The sequence below is a fragment of the Pieris brassicae genome, chromosome 5 (assembly GCF_905147105.1).
Source record: "Pieris brassicae chromosome 5, ilPieBrab1.1, whole genome shotgun sequence".
NCBI lineage: Eukaryota > Metazoa > Arthropoda > Insecta > Lepidoptera > Pieridae > Pieris > Pieris brassicae.
In genome coordinates this window covers 1,329,193-1,351,499 of record NC_059669.1, presented here as the reverse complement: position 1 = coordinate 1,351,499, position 22,307 = coordinate 1,329,193, and the positions used below count along the sequence as shown (strand labels likewise).

Here is a 22,307-nt window from a genome sequence, read left to right as displayed (position 1 = left end):
TAAGTATAAGATTATTGTGTTTTCGCTTTTTATTTCGCTGGATTCCTTCATTTTGTTTATGAAGATTTCATGAGATTACTAACAAATATCCTAAGGCGACGTGCAATTCCCGTAATAGTATCACAAAAAATAACATTTTCTTGATGATAATAAAGTTTTTAAACCTTATTTGGAGTGTTGGCCTAGTGGCTTTAGCGTGCGACTCTGAGGTTGTAGGTTCGATCGCCGGCTGTGCACCAATGGATTTGCTTTATATCCGCGCATTTAACATTAGCTCGAAAGGTGAAGGAAAACATCGTAAGGAAACCGGCTTGCCTTAGACCCAAAAAAGTCGACGGCGTGTGTCTGGCACAGAAGGCTGATCACCCACTTGCCTATTCGATTTACAAATGATCATGAAACAGATACAGAAACCTGAGGCCCAGACCTAAAAAGGCTGTAGCGTCATTGATTTATTTGAACATTATTTGGTACTTACGAATAACTTACACAAACCCCTGACAAAGAGAAAATTATGTCATTAAAAAGAGATCTTCTCGTTGCCTTGCCTGGCAAACGGGCAGGAGGCTTATCTGATGTTAAGTAATGGGGCTCGAGTGTTGCCGGCCTTTTAAGAATTGAAGCACCCAAAGTCGAATTGGATCGCATTCAGTGGGCAGCTGGTTACACATAGTGGAGGTGCGCGGCAGGAACTGCCTTAAAAGGTCGGGGTGATAATGGTTGTAGTTCGTATTCTGGCTCAACGTCCGATGATAAAATTCAGCTGCGGATATAAAAATACTTTACGAATGGCCTACCCTATTTGTTTAAAGAAAAATCCTTCTCAACCACATCATAACTCGTGCCATGGTTACCTTTTAACATGGTCCACGTTTTTCAATAACGTCGTAGGTATATGTATCTAGTCCCAGCTATAAATTCTGTTACAAATGAAAATGCATTTTTTATTGTGCAATCTCAGCAAAAAATAAATAAACTATAATATTTATTTATTAACACTTACATTACAATATATAAATAATTGAACATAATTAAATCAAAAGGAAGGCAACTGGCGGTATTATCGCTTTCGAGCGGTATTTTCCAGGCAACCATTGTGAGTAAAGAGAAAAGAATGTATTAAATTACATAAGATAGGCAAGAAGTGCAAAAATACATGTTATACACAGTTATTAAGACAAAACTAAACAGGAAACAAAAAAACAAACTAAAATAAATATTGTACTCGAAATGCCACCTTTGGCTTTTATACAGGTCTTTAATCTGTTTGGCCACGAATTTTTAAGATACTCAATGTCGCCGTATCGTTTAGTGCAGGCCATGTCCTCTAAAACTGACCATAATTTGAAGTCTAAACGATTGAGGTCTGGGCTAGATGAGGGCTTCTAGTCTTCAGCTATTATAAAGTTCGAAACTTTGGTTTCAAGCCAGGCTTGGGAAGTTCATGCCTTGAGACCAGGTGCAGAATCCTGCTGGAAAGTCCATATGAAATTGGCGTTTTGTATGGGAGGAACAAAAAGTCGAATATTTTTAAATATAACATATTTAATTAATCAAAGTATGAATTGTTTGAAGGCCATTGTTTTCTATGCACTTTTGCCATCTCATAGGTAGTTCAATGATCCCTTTACTAAAAAAAACAGTCGGACGGGAATCAATAAAATCTGTGAAGGCGATTTGGACTGCCCCATCAGAGTTAAATTTTTTCCCTTGCAAGAAGTTGTCAAAAATTCGAAAAAAATAGTAATCTGTTGGAGCAAGGTCCGGGGAGTACGGAGGATGTCTTAGACATTCCCATTGAAGCTCTTCCAATTTGGTAGCCGTCTGTTGTGCAGTGTGTGGTCTAGCGTTGTCGTGAAGTAGCAGTGGCGTGGAGCGATTGACCAGCCTAGCTTGTTTAGCCGCTAGCTTTTCCATCATGGTTTGCAATTGCTGACAATATACATCAGCCGTAATAGTCTGGCCAGATTTGAGAAAACTGCAATGAACAATATCGGCACCATGATTCAAGACTATATCTGACACACTTTGGCTGAAGTTTTCACTCCTTTTTCAGATAAATGTAGTTTTGTGACTGCTTGTTAAGACACGCCCTACCAAACCATCACTTACGCGGGATAATGACGACGTTGTACCTTTAGATCCCCTTGAGCAGCTTCGTTAGAACTGTGAGCCATTCACTTTATTATTATGCTTATTGTAGTATCTTCAATCATGCAAATTATTTCATAGGTAAAAAGGATATTTCTGTTCTTTAAACATGCGTATCCTGACTTAAGAGATTGGTTTAGGGCATGTCCTGTATTTCGACGAGAAGCACCGAGCAGGCGTTCAGGTCTTGTTTTATATACGCAACAGTCCATGCGGGAATCTACATTTCTCGCGATAAGATTTTTTGCTTCCTAATGGGGTTTCGACGAATTCTGGCTATAGCAGCATTAACAGGCTTTGTAGTTCCAGCAGCACGCGGCTGCCCCGATCTTTTTTGGTTTTCGACAGACGAAATGTTGTTGGTTGTATCCACGGCCCCATACTCACTTTGTGCAAGGCAATCTCTGCAATCCTATTTTCTTTAACACCATATTGTAATTTGATAATGAACATGAATAAATATGTTAAACGGTTTAAAGTTTAAAGTGTTAAAAGTTTTTAAAATAATATATGTCCGTGTTCCAAATTCAAAATAATTGAAATTTTAAAATCAAGGTTTTTATGTAACAGTATTTATGGCCAGACTTATAGTTATATATAAAAATAATTGCTACAAAACTTATCTCTAAATAGCTGGCGAGCCAAAAAGATAAAATACCTTTTAAAACAGAAATAAGTATTTCACACTTAATATTTAATTTTTAAATTCCTTAGCGACTTTTTGCGATTCGGACCGGTCAACGATTGAGACCGGAAACAGTTCATTAGACGTAAAATGAATGACTTCATGTCACCACAGATTAAGTACTTACTTTGAATGTAGAACGAAATTTCAAGCCCACTCTAGTCTGTGGATAAATTTGAATTTTTCGAAAAATGTTGCAATAAAAAGTATTTAATGTCTTTTGTTTATGCTTAATTTTGTTATTTAAAGACTCGGTTTAAATACCATGTAATGATTTTCACGTACGGTTTCAACTTATGTATTGTCTAACCTAAACTTGCTTCTTTGTACCTCAGTGAGTTCCTGTTTTGTGTATATATTAAACACAGCTAATTGAAATATAACCCTTAGGACAGTTTAATTGTGAATGGTATTCGAATTAAAACATGTTTAATACAGTTAATATTCATTTACTATACCTAATTGTTCAGATTAAGTTCCTGCCGCGTACCACCACTGCGGGGAACCAGCTGCCTAATGAAGTATTTCCGAACCTATTTGACTTAGGGGTCCTGTTGGAAAAGAGCGTCCCAATTCCTAAAAGGCCGACACCGCACGCGCAAGGCCTTTATTATTGAGAGTGCCCATGTGCGGCACTTTACTTATATAACAATAAAAGGCGCAGACATTATCTGTTACTTTGGTAATTACGTCGCGAACCTGGACAAGCTGGTTGTTATCGGCAAGAAAGGCTTATCTAGTCACGATTCTCACGGGTCATAACAGCTGCGGCTGTAAGCTATAGACCGAACCAAGTGGTGATACATCACTAGCAGGGCAGCAGGCAGCTTACAGTGATCGTTCGATCTTTAGCAATTAAGAAGTCCTTAAGATTTAAGTAGTTCAATAAAAGCGAGTACCAATTCTTAAAAGGCTCGCAACGCACTCGCGAGTGTAGCATTATGATTGTCCATGGGCGGTTACTTAACATTAGATGAGCCTCCTGCCCAGCTTCCAAACTCAAATGTCAGTCATCTGTTGAGGCCATAGAGTCTAAATAATCTCAATCTGATTTCAAAATAATGAACAAAAAAGGTCAACAAAAACCGAAGTGTTATTACGAAAGGAAATAGCTAGTCGTGCGATTGTAAATTGGTTACGAGCGATTTGATACTGAGGTGATGTATAAAATCTTTCTTAAGTAAGATAAACAATATTCCATAAAACATTTTTAAAAAAAAATTTTGTCTGTTACTGGAGGATATTGTTTACTATTAAAATAGTATCTTTGAGAAAAGGTCGTAATAGCTGTACAGTATAATATGGGTTCATTTAAGCGGCCGTTAAATAGAAATCTCTTGGACAGGCGTGCGGGCCTTCCATAAGGCCACATCTCAATTAATACTATGTGGAATTGTGGTTGAAATTACGTCCGTGTACATAACAAAAAAAAATAGTTACTTATTGTAAACTTAAAATAAAAATAACTGATAAACATCTATGTGACTGTCAATGTCCAATGTGCCTTCTACAAAACTAAGAGAATTTACGAATAGGAACTGTGCATAATAATTTAAGAAACTCAGAAAAGCCAATGCGAACTTGAAGCCATACTAGAATATAGAGCCATAGATAATAGAGCCATAATAGAATACTAGAATACATATAGAAGCTACACGCCAGAAACAGCGATAATTATGCGATTGTAAGTAAATAACAGTAATAAGCCAATGTCTACAACTAGACAAGGCAACAGGTGCGGGCCAATGAACTCGTGGAAAAAATCGCAATAAACATTCAGTTTTCTATTTCCTTATTAAGTTTTTACATTGTGTTTAAATCGTTATTAACTTGAATCCTGTTTTTTTTACGAAACGGCCATCACACCTCACTAAGTAATATGCCCATGGACACTCAGATGCCAAATGCTCGTGGCTCGAGGTCTTTTAAGAATTGGTACGTTCTTTTGTTAATGGTTTTGTAATCTTATATTAAATTGTAATAAAAAATTGTCTATTGCCGTCAGTTTCATGTGCCTGTTTTTATTTGTTCTGCCGGGGTTTGTGTATAAGACGAACAGACGTAACAAACAGTGTTGTATAACTAATAATAATGTATTTTGGCAAGACTCTAAGGTTCCAAAAACTAACACAGAGACACAGACAGCTCACGCACACTTAAGGTCTTATACGCATCGGACGTTGAGGAAGAATAAGAAATACGATCCGTATCACCTCAACGTACCTCGTTCCACAACTGAGCGTTTATTAAGACAATAATGCCAGAGAGTACACAAGTGCGTTGCCGTCCTTTTAATAATTGGTACCCTCTTTTCTTGAAGGACCCTAAGTCGAATTGGTTCGGAATACATCGGGTGGAATATTTTATGGTCAATTCAAGTTGGCCCATCTAGAAAAAAACGAACCAGTTCTTAAAAGGCCGGCAACGCACGCGAGCCTTTTGACAAAACATCTTACTTATCACTATATAATAATTATAATCCAATATAAAAATAATACTGTACTACCTTGGTTACGATGTTGCCACACAAAAAGTATTGTAACCATAGCAACGAAGTATTGGTGCACAGAGTGCGTGATTCCTTCAAAAATAGCTAATCCGATACGCACGAATATTTATGTAATATATACAATTGGTTTTTCAATTAAAGACTTTTTGTTTGTAGCCCATTTTATGCGTCACAGATAATAAAATGTTTACCATTTTTATTTCATTTTTTTGACACAGCTTAGCGCTTCGCGGCTTACGCCTTCTCTGTGATGCTCTATAGCGTACAATTTTGGACGCTGATAGAGTCAATGTCCAAAAAAAATGAGTGCGTGATACTTCTTTATTATATTATTCCTATATTATATTATTCCTTATTTTTCAAAAAAATGATCTATTATATGCTACTTTAAAGAAATTGGTTAAATAAAGATAAATTAGATAAATTTAAACAAACTTTTATTATCATAAACATGAATACAAATAATAGAATCATTACTATAATTGTTATCGTTATTGTATATTTTTGTTATTAATGGCTTCGAATCTCTTCAAATCCACCGTGGGAGTGACATGAAAAATTTAGCGCGTAACATAAAAAATAGTACCGCGTAACGGAATAATGTGACGCGTAACCGGAAAATGTGACGGTATTTTTTTTTACAACGCCGATATAGATATGTTTCACTTCAAGCCTTTCAGATCTAGATGTAGGCTTTAAATACCTTGGACAGACCGATTACGAAAGACAAGGCAACGTGGCTGGTGGAACTAACCTGGCCGCAGAACCACGTCTTGGTTTAAAAACCTATGCCAATGGTTTGGTAAAAGCACCATTGTTTAAAAGCGCGGCATCCAAAATAAAACTATCCATGATAATCGACAACCTTCGAAAGGAGATGGTACTATAAGAAGAAGAATACAGAGACTAATAAGTAATTCAGGTCAAAACCTGATTTACTAAAAAAGATATTAAGCATAAGAAAGTGTCCAATGCTTAGTTTTTATTAAGGGGAAGACACTCTGTTTTTGTGAACAAATTTATCCACTTACAACTGTTCAGCACTTAAGACTAACGCCTAGTGAGAAGATTGAAAAAGAACTATTCGAATTATTGAATTCATTTACATAGTAATAATTAAATTAAAAATTTATATAGAACATGTTTTAAATGTAATAATAACAGTCAAAGATGCCTACAAAGTACGAGATGGCATTCGGTGTACCATTGAGCACTTAAAACATCGTAAAACTCACTTGTTCTACGAGATGCTTATCAGAGAACGGGTATTTGTTTTTATAAACGCTTTAAAGGCTCTTTTAGCCGCTCAATTGCTATGCAACCTCAATTCTCATAGTGGTACAATTTAGAGCCCTTTTTTATCCACATGTCCGAGCCAGCGTAATGATTTTGCTGAGAACAAAACGAAGGTCTCTGATATTTCAAGAAGCGACATAACTCAGCGAAAGTTTCGTAATGATTTTTGTGTTAACTAAAGTATATATAGTCAGTGTCCTTTATTAATTTTAAATTAAATTAATTAAGTTAAAATTAGACAGAGATATTCTAATTTTCAAATTTCGAACTCCTCGATTTGTTTGGCTTCTGTGGATGATTAAGCAGAAGCATCTTCATACAAATGGACTGTAAGGATTCATTACCTTATTTGCTTGTCCAAAATACAAATTTATCAGGCAACTGTATTGTAGAATGAATCGCTCAGGTATCCAATTCATAGTAGGTTCTGTGGCCTACAAGGAACCCAGTGTATACCAAGAATTTGCGCTTACCATCTGATAAATGGAAAGGAAAACAATCTGGCAGCAATCCAGTGTGCAGGACTCAGAGTGCTTGATGGTTCCGTTAGGAGACATAGCTACTTTCATAGCGTTATGTCCTACGGTATTCTACTGTACGTAGGTTGCTGCTGCGTTTCAATCCACATTTGTGCTGCACCGCTGCAGCGGTGTATAAATGATTTTAAAACAAATTGTGACTTTCACCAGTATAATACCCGAAACATAACTAATCTAACAACCAGGTTCCAGAAGATAAACTACTCAAACCTTACAAGAAAATTGTATTCGTTTTTACAACAAACTCCCAAGAGAATTATGACTAAATAAATTCAAAGCCTTAAGCGTAAATTAATCAATAAAGCTTTTATCAATTTGACGAATATTTAAATGATCCTAATCCTTGGGATTGATTTGCTCCAGGTCAAATAATTTGTATGTAAAAACTTAGCGATTAAGAAGAGTGGCGGAGAGTTTCTTGCGAGTTTTTCTTGCCCGCTCTATGAACTGGTAGTAAATGTAAATTTAGAATCAATATTACATATTTTCTGTTGACGTTCTTGTTTACCTATATGAATAAAGTTATTTTGATTATGAGTGTGACGACGTCGGCCTCCGCTAAAATTCGTACCCTCAGCGAACACACATGACTACTTAGATTAATAGACGTTTTTAATTGTCCGTTGAGTGAACTGACAAAAGGTTTGCTTCATGTCAGTTAGTATACGGTAAAAAATAGTTAGTCTTTTTGTGTTTTTTTTTTTCTGTGTATGTATTGTTTTGTCTGTACATTTTCGTGTAAATAGTTACCGCATAGCAGTAATCTGTAATGGTAATTCATTTTGTTTAATAAATAAAAAAGGTGACGGGATCTCTTATTATCACCTCGTCAAGCGCACTTCATCACAGCTGGACCCCTGTGACATCACTAATATTCCTAAACAGAAGAACGTCCATTCACAAATACCATGACCAAAATAACTGTCCACTTCTGGAATTTCCTAACAAAAACATAATCTGATTGCGGCCACTCAACTCTCAGCTTTTGCTGTATTTAAATTAATTTGGGACGTGGTTACATAAGGACCTCGTAGCCTAGCAGTCTTGTTAGGCGTCTGTTAGGTGCAGGTTCGCTTCCCAGTCTGAGCGCTTATTTTTATAAATTTAAATGTTTTCTCTGCTTTTGGGAGGGTTGTGCGAGACGAGTGCTTAAATATGGTGGGCACGGTCGAATGGTCAAGCCTTAGAAAGGAGAGTGTGAGACTTGGGACGTATGTAATAGTATATCCTAAACCGAGGATGGTAGTTGCAAGTGGTTTGCAATTCAATATTCCTTTTCGGCGCTATCTGTAAATTTCAAAACAATAAAAGTTAAATAAATAATATAATGATGGATGATGGTCTTTTCTAATCCGTACAAAATAAAGGTTTTGAAAGGTTGAAGTTAGTTAAGGATCGAATTGGAGCTTCTGAACAGTTAAACTGATTTTGTGAAAACTATAAAATGGTCTCATTTATTAGCATGTTGAAGATGTTTCTGTGTGCGGACATGATACTTGCTCGTACGGTAAAGGAAAACGTCGAAAGGAAAAAAGGCTTAGACCAGAAAAGTAGAATCGCTGAAGCTAAATCTTTTTGCTGGAAAATAATCTAGAAAGTTAATCATAACTTGGTCAAAATATATAGTGATCACATAACTTACAAGATTTCGTTTTTGAAGGTCAATCGAGGTCTGGCTTAAGTCAGGGAGGCTTCACAGCGACATTCTGGAGGAGCAGAAACTGAGTGAAGGCCAGTTGAGAAGACCAGGGTCTACTGTTATACTGTGGCTCAAGTGCGAACAGGTAAGGCTTTATTCCACAAAACGCATTCCTGCCATGGCAAAAAGCTTGTGAAGAAGTTGAAACTTCTCAATATTATGTATATTCGACTGTTTCGAAAACATGATTGCCAATTTGATGCTGGCCAGTTAATATATGGTTATATAGAAAGCTTTTTACTTTATTAACATATATTTTATGATGCACTAACTTTTACTGTAATTTTTACTGGGGTGTGTGAACCTGGGTCTTCGGTAGCTATATCCAGGATGTCCCCTTCCCTCGGTAAACAAATACTATGCGCAGGTTCGCTTGTCGCGGCTCAGTATAATTAAAAAAAGAAATCCAAGAATCGATCGGTGATGTGTAAGGACACAATGGATGGCAAGGGCCAATCACTGAATCCTTTAATGGTAAATTCGATGTACGGTACAATGTTAGTGCGCACGCGACAGTGGTTAATTTCTCCTCAGTTAAACTCCTTTTCTTGCGCTATTACGTCGGAACAACTACAATTTCCGGTTCGTGTGTTAAAGTCAAAATCGACAACTGTCATCTTTCTTCGATTTACCTGTAAAATATCATGTAATTTACATAAATCTTATCCTCTCAAGCTAAAGCATTTAACTGCTGTCTAACGGATATCTTGTCCTTTAATTTGGCTTCATTAGACCCGTTGTTTTTAACCTTAAGATATGTTTTCACGTTTTTATATCCCAATTAACTGCTATCTATGACGGTTGGTATCAGTGAAGTCACACCTTTCGGTAGCTTAAGTACTGCGTTGGTATCAAGTAATTAAATAATTTATAAATTAACTATTTCGGCCTAAATAAGAATTCTTGTATAAAATGTCTTTATTGATTTCGTAATCGTAAATCTAACATTAATTATATATAACAAATACATTTATACTAAACTTATAGCGAATGATGGAATACATTATATGTATATACTATGTACATTTACGACAGGAAAAAATCTATAAAAATTCTTCAATACATTTAACTAAATAATACCTAATTCGGCTGTGTTGTATGATGGTTTGTAAGAGTATGTGGGGTGGGCTAATGGTGCAGGTGATTTTTGATTTTGATTTTAATTTTAAAGAATATTCCGCGATAGCTTTAACAAGTCAAGGCGTCAATAGTGGTCTTTGTACATGTCCGTCTTGCGCGATACAAACGTTCGTTTTTTGCATAGTTGGTGTTGATAAGGAACGTGAAACAAATGTCTCATAAATTTAATTTCTGAGTAGAGATGGTGAGAGCTTGGAGAAACTGTTCGTGGTTGGTAACACAGATCAATCAAGATCGGATCAAGTTAAAGACTCATCGTCCTCAAAACTGTTATAAGAAGCGCTGGACAGATACCGGTGGAATCAGATTGTCGGCTCCAGATGTTTCCGGCGACGTTCAGACGTGAGCTACCGACTGAAGAGGGAGTGATGAAAGGAGACAGATGAGTTTAGTTTTAAAAGTAGAATTGGAATATACAATAAACAACATGGAAGACTACAAATAAAATCCAAACTGTTGACATACAGGAGGAGCTAAAGCTGGAAACTGTATCTCATCCTAGGAGCGTCTGTTTCTTTTCGTCACAGCGTTAACACTCTGTGAAAGAAAGAGAAGAAATAACAGTTTAATATGGAATTAGATATTTATTTTTTATCCACAATGTGATATTCGTAATAATTTTTTAAACCATGGACAGGTGGTGTTAATATAAATGTCGATAAACGTTTCATTTCTTATCTAAATGTGTTTGAGAATTGTTGTAATTCTGTTAAATAACTATAATCTTTATTTTAAGTTAATAGATCGATTAATTAACTTCCTTATAAGTAAGGGTTTGATGTATAAGGGATGGATTAGGGTTGCCACACCGTGGGACCAAAAATATCCGGGGCTTTATATGGTTTATAAGAAATCACACTTAATTAATATTTTCACTTAAAAGCAATATGATTTGTGTAAACTTCTGTATTGCCATAAGTCGGACACAGATTAGGCTTTCAATAAAATAACTTCAAAACGAAATGATTAATTTTCCGCCAGGGCCAACCTTCCATTGAAGCATGCCCGGAGCAGGCATTGAATGGACTATGATACAAATACGGTTATTATAGATGTTTTATAACTTAGTTAATTTTCATACATATCACCCGATGGACGGGGCAAGTTCACCAGGACCTTTGTCCTTTATTTCGTATTTCGCTCACTCAAGTGAGCTTCCGTGCTGGCTTTCAGGCTATTGACCACCCCGCGACGGCAGTAGCCGAGGTCCGATTCACGCAGGAAACACCCTTGTGCTTGACGCGGAAAAAGCTCATTCCCGCTGAGCTACGCTCTCCAAAACAGCCCCAACTGATCTGTCAAGGACCTTTAGGCGAACTGCTAGATTCCATTAAAGAATTCAATGGGCTTTGGTGAGCTATCGAGGATATTTTGAAATAGTAATAATTAAGTGTAATTTGAAACAGTTATTAAATATGTGGAAACCCTATTCAAGCGAGGTATAAAAAATGTAAACATCACATCACCTGCTCGTGCCGAGATTGGCAGGTGCATAGAAACGCATCTGCATGAAATTAACAATGTAAAATGAACTTTAACATAAAGAGGGTAAAGTATAAAACATAATAAATAAGCCTAGAAGGGTTTACGGTTCACCTGTGCACAAAGTATCTATACAATGGATAAACTTTTTTTTGTTTTGATTTAGCAAAAACCGTTCGAGTGACAATCAACAACCACTTAGCTTAAGAGATAATGTTGAATAGTAATTTAAAATAGAATATTACCTAAAGGGCTTTTTTATAATAATAATTGGAACATTGTGAGCCGGGAATCAAACCTAGTGGGAATAAAATAAAATCCTTCAGGAATGATCTATTGAGACAAATGTATAAATCAAATCGAAGCTAGGGCCGGGCCGTCTTAATGAATAAAAAAATAAATTAATCAACGTTTTTATGTCTGGGCCTCAAATTTGTGTATCAGTTTCATGATCAGTCAATCTTATAGGCAAGTACCGTACCTTTTGTGCCTGACACACGTCAGCTTTTTGGATCTTAGACAAGCCGGTTTCCTCACGATGTTTTCCTACACCGTTCAAGCGAATGTTATGTGCACAAAGAAACATTGGTGCACAGTTAAGGATCGACGACCTCAGGGATGAGAGTAACACGCTGAAGCCACTAGGCTGACACTGCTGCTGCTGGTTCTTAATGCATCCTCAGTTTAATAAAAAATAAAAGCCAGTTATTTCAGTTACTTTAAATTTAAATACATTTTGATTTTTATAATCTGGTCTATCCTTCATCTTCCTGTTTGCGTTTGTACCTGGGCTATTTTAGTACTTAGTTTTTCCACTTTTCTGTTTCTCTTGCCATCTGCCCCGCCTATTTCAATTTAAGTTCATTTATTTTCATTGTGACATCGGCCAGATTATTATTCTCAATGATTATATATTATTATTTTTTCTATTTCTCTCTTTCCAATGATACATCGTTCTTTCGATCATACACCTGTTGTTTGTATGCTGCGATTTAGTGGACACCCCCCTTTGAGATCCATATGGTATTACAGGTAGTGCATAGTATTGAATATATAGTATACATAGTAATACATAGTATTTGATGACCTTAGGTTTCTGTGTTATGCATCTTTAATCACGTTCTTTATTGCTGAATGTTGTGTGGAGTGTTAGTGTTGAAGGGATGGTGATCCATCTCTTCAAGTACTGGACCTTATCTCCCCTAGCTATATCTACAAAAGGAATGGCCCGGTCTGTGATTGATACTTGCTAAGTCAAGTAGTATCTATACAAACTTACAATAATCGTGGAGACGCGGACGCAACTGTCGTAGCTCATGTGGAAAAGCGGATAAAATTCTGGTGGTGCCTTGGGGTTTTAGTTGGTGTGTTAGTGTATAGCATCCTCCCCGGTTTTCATTTACGGCCTATAATGTTGCATTGATTTGGTCGGTCCGGCGATAGGAGATAGAATTCTGGAAGTCGTGCCTTCCACTTTACCGATCACTACAAGCTACTCCACGTTTCGACCACTGCGTGCTATATGTCCAAATAAGTTTAGGATCCTTTGGTAACACTAAAGAACGATGCTATGTCCATTGTACTCTTTTCTTGAAGGACCCTAAGTTGAATTGGTTTGGAAATACTTCAGTGGGCAGCTGGTTCCACATAGTGATGGTGCGCGGCTGCCTTAAGAAACGCTCAGTTGTTTAAAAGTCAAAGTAAACTTTGCTTCGGGCGGTCAAACAAAGCACCTGTAGCTATTAACTAGGTGTGGTCCAATAAAATATTATCGAATCGCGTGTTGCCAGATCAAAATGAATGCCCGCGTTAACCTTTACAATATTTCGCATGGCAACAATTTAACTCGCACCTGGTTTCATTTATTTAATCAGATTGCCTAGTGCAATAAATACGCATGTGTACAAACCACACAAAGACAATAATACAAACTCTTTGAGTGTAAAACTTTTTATAATTTATCGAAACAAGTTATTGTTATATACTTATTCTATGTTTTAACTTTAAAAAAGGATTATTTAATTCGTATTATAGTAAAACTAGACATAATATAATGAGACCTGATATCTCCAAGCCAAGAGAGACCAATCGTTGGCGTAGTGGCATCAACGTGACACTCCTACGACCCCCAGATCGTAGATTCGATCCCCAAATGTACTTTCTGTCTATGTGTGCATTCAACAATGGCGAACACTGAAAGCAAAAATCGGGAGTACACTAGCTTGCCTTAAAATAATAATTTTAAAAATGCCTCATATACCTAGGTAACACTTAAAATGTTTAGAAAAAGAAAAACGGCTTAATGTAGAATGTTGCCCATACTTGAATGATTTTTCGAAGTAATCTCCATTCCTCTCTACACATCGTCGCATTCGATGGAACCACTGAGAAAAGCAGTGGGCCCATTCTTCCTTAGGCGTCTCTTCTATGACATTTTCGTACGCTTTCACCGCATCTACAGGGCTCGTAAAGCGAATACCTCGAATTTTATCTTTAGTTCTTGGATATAAATGAAAGTAACAGGGCGCCAGGTCTGGACTGTATTGCGTATAAGTCATTATCTCGACATCTGCCATAGTCAAATATTCAGTCCATGCGAAGGTGTTTCTGGTCGTCGGTTAAAGTATGGAGAATCCATCTGGTACAAAGCTTCCTGACGCCTAAATGTTCGTGTAATATTTTTTGAACTTGACTCATACTAATGCCTAGGCTTGGCCGTATCTGCTGATAGGTCACTTTCTTATCTTCCTCTATCATGCGTCGCACAGCACTGATGTTATCTTCAGTAGTCGCTGTTAAAGGACGTCTCTCACGCGGATTATCATTGAGATAGCTACGTCCACGCTTAAACCAATTGTAAATAGTTGCATGAGATGGGGCTTTGTTGTTAAGTAAGCCCACAACGAAACTCATAATAAATCATTGGCGGAAAATTTTCTCGCGTTTCGTTCATTTTTACAAGAGTTTAAGATTTGCCGCCAATTCATAAAAACAAATGACAAATCAATGCAAAAATAAGTTTTCAATAGCAATGTTTCTAACTGGCCCGTTCGAAACATTTTCAGTGTTACTTGAAACATTTATCCATATTTACAAAAGTTACACTGAATTTTTTTTTTTCTTAAACAGTATAGGCCTCCTCTAAGTGGCTCCGTCTCTCTCTTTATCTCGACCATTTTTCTCTTTCCCCATTATTTAAACTCTTATAGATATTTAAAATCTATAAACATGAATGTCTTTAAAATAAAGATGTCGCGACTTCACCTAGCCGAATACGCTGTGTCAAAGCTCGGGTCGCTTTCAACTACAAAATTCTTGAACCATAATTAAGAACACTTTTTTTATTTACAAAAGCTTGCAAACGCTCGGCACACTGATATAATGGTATAATTAAAATAAAATACAAGCGTTAATGTGACAAGCACTTATAGGCAAACGTAACCTACACGAAGAGATAATAAAAACACCAAAAAATTTAACTATAACAACTAAATGAAAATAGATGTCAAAGTGGGAAGGGAACTATGGACTTCCTAGCTCGTTTATCAGAATGCTCAATCTGGATCACCGATATTCAGGAGTTTTGACCAAAACGCCTTCTTCTGAAGGAAATGGGAAGGTGGGATGCCTGGGGTAAGAACTTTGACTCGATGATTATCTGCAGTAGAAAATCCAGATATTATAGAAACTTGTTAAATTGGTGCTACGATGATTGATGAAGGAAACGAAAGGAAGGAAGTGTTTAAAAAAGCTGGTAAAACACTCGCAAGCCTTCTGCCATTGTAAGTGTCCATAGGCACTTAACATCAGGTTGCTCTTGTGCTTCTTCGGAAAAAGAAACTGCGTGGAAAAATTAACAATCATAATAATAATAGCCTTTAATTTCAGATATATGTACACTTAAACATATTTATGTTTCTATATCATTATTTTTAGGTATCTGTGTGCTCTTTTTTGACGAAGGTCTCCTCCAAGTCCATCCATTCCCTCTGCATTGTGCCACTCTCCGTCATGTACCACCTGTTGTTTCTTTAATTTGATCTATCCACCTTCTAAGTTGTTTTCATCCTTTTTTATTTACTGGAAATAATTACTTGTATCGAATTCCTTGGTTTTTTTCCTAAGTGTTGCCTAGAAACCTCTACAATTTACCATAGAATCTAAAAATATCGTACGGACATCCTTAGATAGGTTTTAAGCACCTGCAAATACCTATATGGCCTTTGCAGCTGTATGGCAAATAGTATTCCTTGCTTTTTACACGTAAAAGTAATTTTACAACGAAGCGTGAACATTTATTTGAAAAACATTGTTTATTTTATAATATTATTGACAATTGTTTAATGAATTTGTTCAGAAGCTACTGGAAATAAGTGTCTCATTTACTAACCGTTGTGTATACATATATATTTTTTTTGTAGACAGGAATACTTGTTTAAAAATTTCGAGAGAAAAGTTCTTTAGATAATAATAAGTCCTATTTGTTTTGTGAACAGAGAAGCGGTAGAACGAAATGTAGTGCACGGATGTAATATTCAGATTTTAGACTTAGCGCTCAGTACGCATTTACGTACGTACGTGTACGTTGACATATGGGAATCCTTCTTAACCATATCAGCGAGAAGCACGATGTACGTAATGTTACGCCCCTAGCGTCGCTTGATACTCTCTACCTTGGGATACTAGGGGCGAAGAGGAGGAACAAAGAGAAATATTCGCCACTAATAAATACATCCTGTAACAGTATGTTTTTCAAGAACATACATATATCGTGGTTGTTATAGATCTACCTACCCACGAAGGTTGGACTCTAAGGAGTTCACGAGCCTTTAAAAACAATAAAGTGTTCATTTAAACATATGAAAAAACTAAAAAATAACAAAGCGTTCGTTCACCCTTTCCATAAATGAAATAGTGAATATATTTTTACAATTTGCAAGCCGTTTGCGGTGTAAGCAGGTGCCATGCCAGACCTCATCCATATGCTCTGTAATCTGTGGATTGCGATTATCATCTTTAGTTATACATATAATTTATTGATTCCTATTTTTATTTCGGTGTATTAATATTTATTATTGGCTGCCTTCGTACTAGCGTTTTAGCGAGGCTCCTTTTCTAGATGAAGAATTATTATTTGTTGGTTACTTAATAATAAAATCATTTTTGATTCTTCAGTAGACACACTTTTAAAATAGAAAATTTTGAATAAATTATCATTTTGAAGCTTGTAAACAAATCAAAGAAAGCAATAAGGAAAAATTTCGCCTATATTTTCAATTACAGTAGTCAATAATGGCCAATACTTTGGCACGCGAGTGACGTGTGTTTCAACCACCTGTTGAACCCTCATTATATACAGGTTGATGTTTTTATTCCATTTTTCTATTGTCACCTAGCTCCGTGCTGTTGTTGAATTTGGTGATTGAAGCTTTACGTGGTATTTTGTTTTAAATAACTATGGTATGGTATGGTTTGCGGACTCTCAATATGTCCGTTGTGCGTAAAGTCCTGGCAAAAACGCACAGAAGCCTCCTGTGTACTTGACGGAGCGACCTATTCCGAGGATTTCTGCACGTTGTTTAGCTACAGCCTCGCATTCCAGGACTACGTGGGTGACTGATTCCTCTGTGCTGAAACTCCTCTGCACAGGGGGCTGTCTGTTGTTTTTGAGTTGGTTTTGTTTAAGTTTAGAAGTTGCTTTTTAAGTTGCGGGTTGACTGCTGGCAGAGCCATTTTGGACTGTCTGCAGTCCGCACCTCACGACCATCGTTGATGTTGGAGTTCCGCAGATCTACAGAGAGAGGGTCAAGGTAAGGAGCGGATACGGGCCAGCAAGGATCATTTCCGAACCTCTCCTCGCAAGCTCGTCGGCAGCATCACTCCCAAAAGATCCACTGTGTCCCTAAATCCACTGCAAGGTAACTCTGTTTGTCAGGGTGCGGTGTGACATTCCAGTATCAATTTACTGTTTGTCTTTTTGCTTTGTGCTGCCTGCTGTATGTTGGCGTTGTTTTCATGCAACCGCTAGCAGCGGACAAGCCTTTGGAATGTTAAATGCGCACATAGAAAGTCTATTGTTGCACAGTCGGGGATCGAAGATCAGGAGAGTCGATAAAGTCTAGGTCGACATTCGTCACTTTATTTACATAATGTATTTTTCAGTAAATCGCAAATGATCACGATATAGAAATCCTTTTATATTTGAATGATATATGAAAATTAAATCAGATTAATCTGAATAAACATCTTATTGAAATGAGAATTCTAAAATATTTGTTTTAACCACTCATTCAATAGGTGGACCTCGAGGCTCTCTTGAAGAAATGATACTGTTATACAATTATTAAGAGAATAACATGTAAAAAGCCTAATTAGACACATTGGTGGACGAAAATATATTAATTGTTATAAACAACAGTCTAGTATATCTATATTAATCAAGTTTACCACATCATTAGTAGGATATTTACAGTATCACAGGGATCTTTTCTACCTGGACTATACTTTAACATTCGTTCCATCGGTGAAGAAAAACATTGTTAGGAAACCAGCTTGCCTTAGACCCAAATAGTTGACGGCGTGTGTCCGGCACAGAAGGCTCACCTACTTGTTTATAGATTGTAGCGCCACTGATTTTTTTTTTCATACTCAGAAATAATTGTTAGATGACCTTTTATTTATTTATTGAAGTTTACCACATCATATGATAACTACATTTCTACAGTATATGTTACAAGCTACCTTTTCAAAAATATTTGACTATTTTGGTAAACAAAAAGTTACAAAAAAACAAATCGTCATTTTTGGTTATTGTTTAACAAAATAAAATACCAGAAAAACAGCGGATTAGAGCGGATAACATAGGCACCTGAATATATCCAGCTCCCGATAGGTACTAATTAATCCGTTCCTTATAATAAAATAAAAACGCCTTTAATCCTATTTAGCTTACACGCCTAATATATGGACAATGCCTAATGTATTCATTTACTGCTTGTCCTTCGACAAAAGCCTCCTCTAAGTTTCTCTAGGCGTTCTCAAGCGAACCCGCGTTGGACCTTATATATTATGTATACCAATGGTAATAAATTATATGTATGTCGCAGCCAACTAGCTTAATTACCCGTTCAACAGCCCAGTCTCTTTACTAAACAGCGTTCAACTAGAATGATATTCCTTAATGGGATGTGATGGAATTCCTTCTGTTTATAGAAGGCCTGACACGAGGCGATTTTTGTACACCAGACACGAGTTGATGTTGTGGTTGTAACTGGCCCTGGCTCAGCATTATGCTGTGCATAGACGTGATCCAAAACTCTGGTCATGCAGAGACCACGACAGTTAGTTAGTTTGCGACTAAAAATAATTGAATAATATTAATAGTAAAATAAAGATTTGTGTGTAAAATGATATTAAAAACTAGATTTCGTAGTTTGACCGAATCTGCAAGTCGGATCAACTCGTTATATCTTTTAATAACTATTATGACTAACGATTAAAAAAATAGAAATCACCTAGCCGTGTACTGTCAAATTCGATTTATAGTTTCAATTATTATTTAATTGCTCAAGAACCCTCAATACAAGACACCTGCCTTTGCAATTTTCCCTCCGAAACCATTACGTATGTATAGGACGTTACACTCTTTGTTATTGACGGTTAGGTTTGTTTCTTAATAAAAGGAGAAATATCAAATAAATACAGCGAAAGTTTAATGACTAGTATACTAAAGTATTGAATCGGAACATAAAATATGTTTACGTTATGGGTTTTACGTATGAATTCAAAATGTTTTATTATGTACCAGGAAAAGTAATAAAAATATTGCTAACTAATTAACATTACATTTATTCCCCGTTTAAATATTTGTACTTAACATTTTAACATATCTTTATATACATATATAATTCTACTGTACGTGTGTATGTCACTGAACCCCGCTCTAACGGCTGGATAGATTTGAATGAATTTTTTATATTCGTTTGCGGGCTTATTTGTGAATCAGCCAGGCAGGTGGCACTGCAGTCGGTACTTTCTTACTTTGTTTAATATCCTAATAATTGGAATATCATGCAGGACCACGTAACCTTATACACACATGTATATAAACTAATCTTTTAGAATTCATTTTTCCAAAATATCTATTCGTCTCTTTCTTAGAGAATCTGTTTTAGCTGTAATGAAAAGAGACGGTTGAATTTTAAAGATAATTCCTAATACATTTAAATTTTATTCTTTGAGCCGGGTTAGAGCCTCAAATTATGAACAATTCAAGATAATGGAGATGTTATCACACCTATTTATCGGCCTCTTACGATAAGTACTAAAAAACAATGACTTCACTATAATTAGATTTTCGTCGCGTCATATTTTATTTTAAACAAATTCCCTTAAAACCGACTTCGAAATTCTTCAAAAAGTATTCATCTACAGTGTCTTATTTGAGAGTCCCAGTTTTCATAACCTAGAGTAGAGATCTAGCAAAAAGCCATCACACATTTTAAATTGAGAAAATGAGAACTTAAGAAGGGGCAGAGCTAACCATGCTTCTCCATCTTCTCTTTGTATTGGAGAAGTCGCTTGGGGCCAAGCAAACGCGATACATTGTAAATACATAATTATGTAGACAGAAAGAATATATATATTGATGAAACTTTGTAAATTTAAAGACGAGCGAAGCTTCCCTGTCACAGGTCTCTGACATACTAGGAAGGCCTCAATCTGAATTCTATTGTACATATATCTGAACAAATAAAGAATTTTGAATCTATCATAATCATAGCAAATAAACTAACACAACAAACAAAAACAATTTACGTTTCTTGTTATATGCTGAATCGTGATAAAACATTATATAAACGTTTAGCCTTTATCACCAATAGGCAAATAGGCGCGCGCACTTTCATTATAGTGAAGAAGCCCAAAGACCTCAATGGTCCTTTTTTTTTTGGAAATCGTCTTCTATGTCAGTGGTCAAATATAGTCGGATCTTTTCGTGTGTCTATGTTTTCTCTAGAGCAGTGTTTAGCAACGTAGGGGTCAATTTGATTGTTAAGGAGATTGTTCCAAAATTTATTAAAATAATATTATTTTTTTACTTACTGTGTATCGTTACCAATTTCCTTGTAATTTCTTCCTAAACAAAAGTATGATAGATTCAAAATTCTTTATTTGTTCAGATATATGTACAATAGAATTCAGATTGAGGCCTTCCTAGTATGTCAGAGACCTGTGACAGGGAAGCTTCGCTCGTCTTTAAATTTACAAAGTTTCATCAACCAACACAATTGGTTTAAAAAAAATTAAAATAAACAAATATATGAACATATTATTTGACTGATGACTATGTAATGTGTTTGTGAAAGACGAAAGATAGATATGATTTACGTTGCTTTAATTTACCGATTTTTTTTAATACAAGTTATGTTTGTTAAATAGGGGTGAAAAATTTAAATTTTAATAAGGCTAAAGTGAGGTGTGAGGACACAACACAGAGTAAACAACGCTCAAAAAATATCGATAATATTTGTGCAGCTATCAGTTAGATGTTTATTATACCTGTAAATTTCTTACATTAATAAGGATTACTTTAAAATATATTTATAACATTTATATTGAAAACTAATTATTCTTGAATTGCCCAATTAATCAGTTCGAATATACAAATGTTATAAATATTACCGAAACCAAATTTCAAGGCGCAGTCATTTTTATTTTTTCTTCTCGAATAGATTCATCACAGAAGGCGGCGGTCTGACACGACAAAAACTGTTTGAAAAACACTTTTTTAAAATGTAAAGTGTCTGGAGTTCTTTTAAGTTGTTTAAGTTAAAGGCGATTTGGTTGAATATTTAATAATAAATAAAGTCAAAGGTCAAACTCGTATATTTTATTGCAATTAGGCCTAGTTAAAAAGCACATTTGAAAGTCAAAGTTGCAAATAAAAAAAACACTAGTTGCCCCTTCCAAAAGGTAATTTCGTAATCATTTGATTTATTTATTTTTTTAACAGATTGAACAGAACTGGATATATTCGGTAGTGGGGCTGTGGGGTAGAGATTTTTATATGTTTTAATTGTATTTTTTAATTTTTTATTTCTTTTTTGAAACATTTATGTTTACTTCAATTGTCACACATTTATTTACACATACATAGATGGAAGATTTCATAAAGTATGCCGTAGAATTATTACTCTGTATAATGTGGTACACTAATAAATAAATAACGTATGGAGTTTCTTGCCCATGCTTCTTCACATTAATCTATAATGTGGAGCTTTTGGAGCTAGTCATTTTTAATAATTGAAATGACATGACCTGACTTGAATAAATTTTCATGTCATGTATTTAACATTAGTACACGACCTCCGACGAAGTGAAAGCTTCCTCCAAATTCTTCCACTAGTCCCTCATCCTCGCCACCATTTTTAAAGCCACCCTATTAAATTGTATTAATGAAAGCTTAGATTATTTAATTTACATACAAATATTGGACGAGACCTGTATAAACTTCTGAAAATGATGATTTTTCATATAGATGAGCTGGATGTGGATTGCGACAATTTTTTAAGGCACAAATGAATGAACTAAGCCTACGAATTGTACCATACATCCAAAAGTATGGGCACCTCGATTTCGGGTGTACGTTTGTTCGCCACCGAGCACTATCCAAATTGAATGACATTCCATTTGCATAACCATTAAGAATTGTTTGTTTACGTCTTGACCTAAGGGCACTGGGCTTTCGGTACATTGAATATTGATTTTTAACAGGTATTTACGGATTAAAATTCCACGTTATTTTAC

The 22,307-nt window shown here is 35.8% G+C and overlaps 1 protein-coding gene across 2 annotated transcripts in view; it reads left to right on the top strand.

Moving 5' to 3' along the window:
• The window catches only part of LOC123710373 (tRNA dimethylallyltransferase), a 173,562-nt gene that overhangs the window by 135,021 nt on the left and 16,234 nt on the right, over nt 1-22,307 (top strand). For both annotated transcript variants that reach the window (XM_045662213.1, XM_045662212.1), the window contains exon 4: nt 8,841-8,964. In XM_045662213.1, coding sequence (XP_045518169.1) covers nt 8,841-8,964 — 124 coding nt within the window. The remainder of the gene's footprint in view (nt 1-8,840; nt 8,965-22,307) is intronic.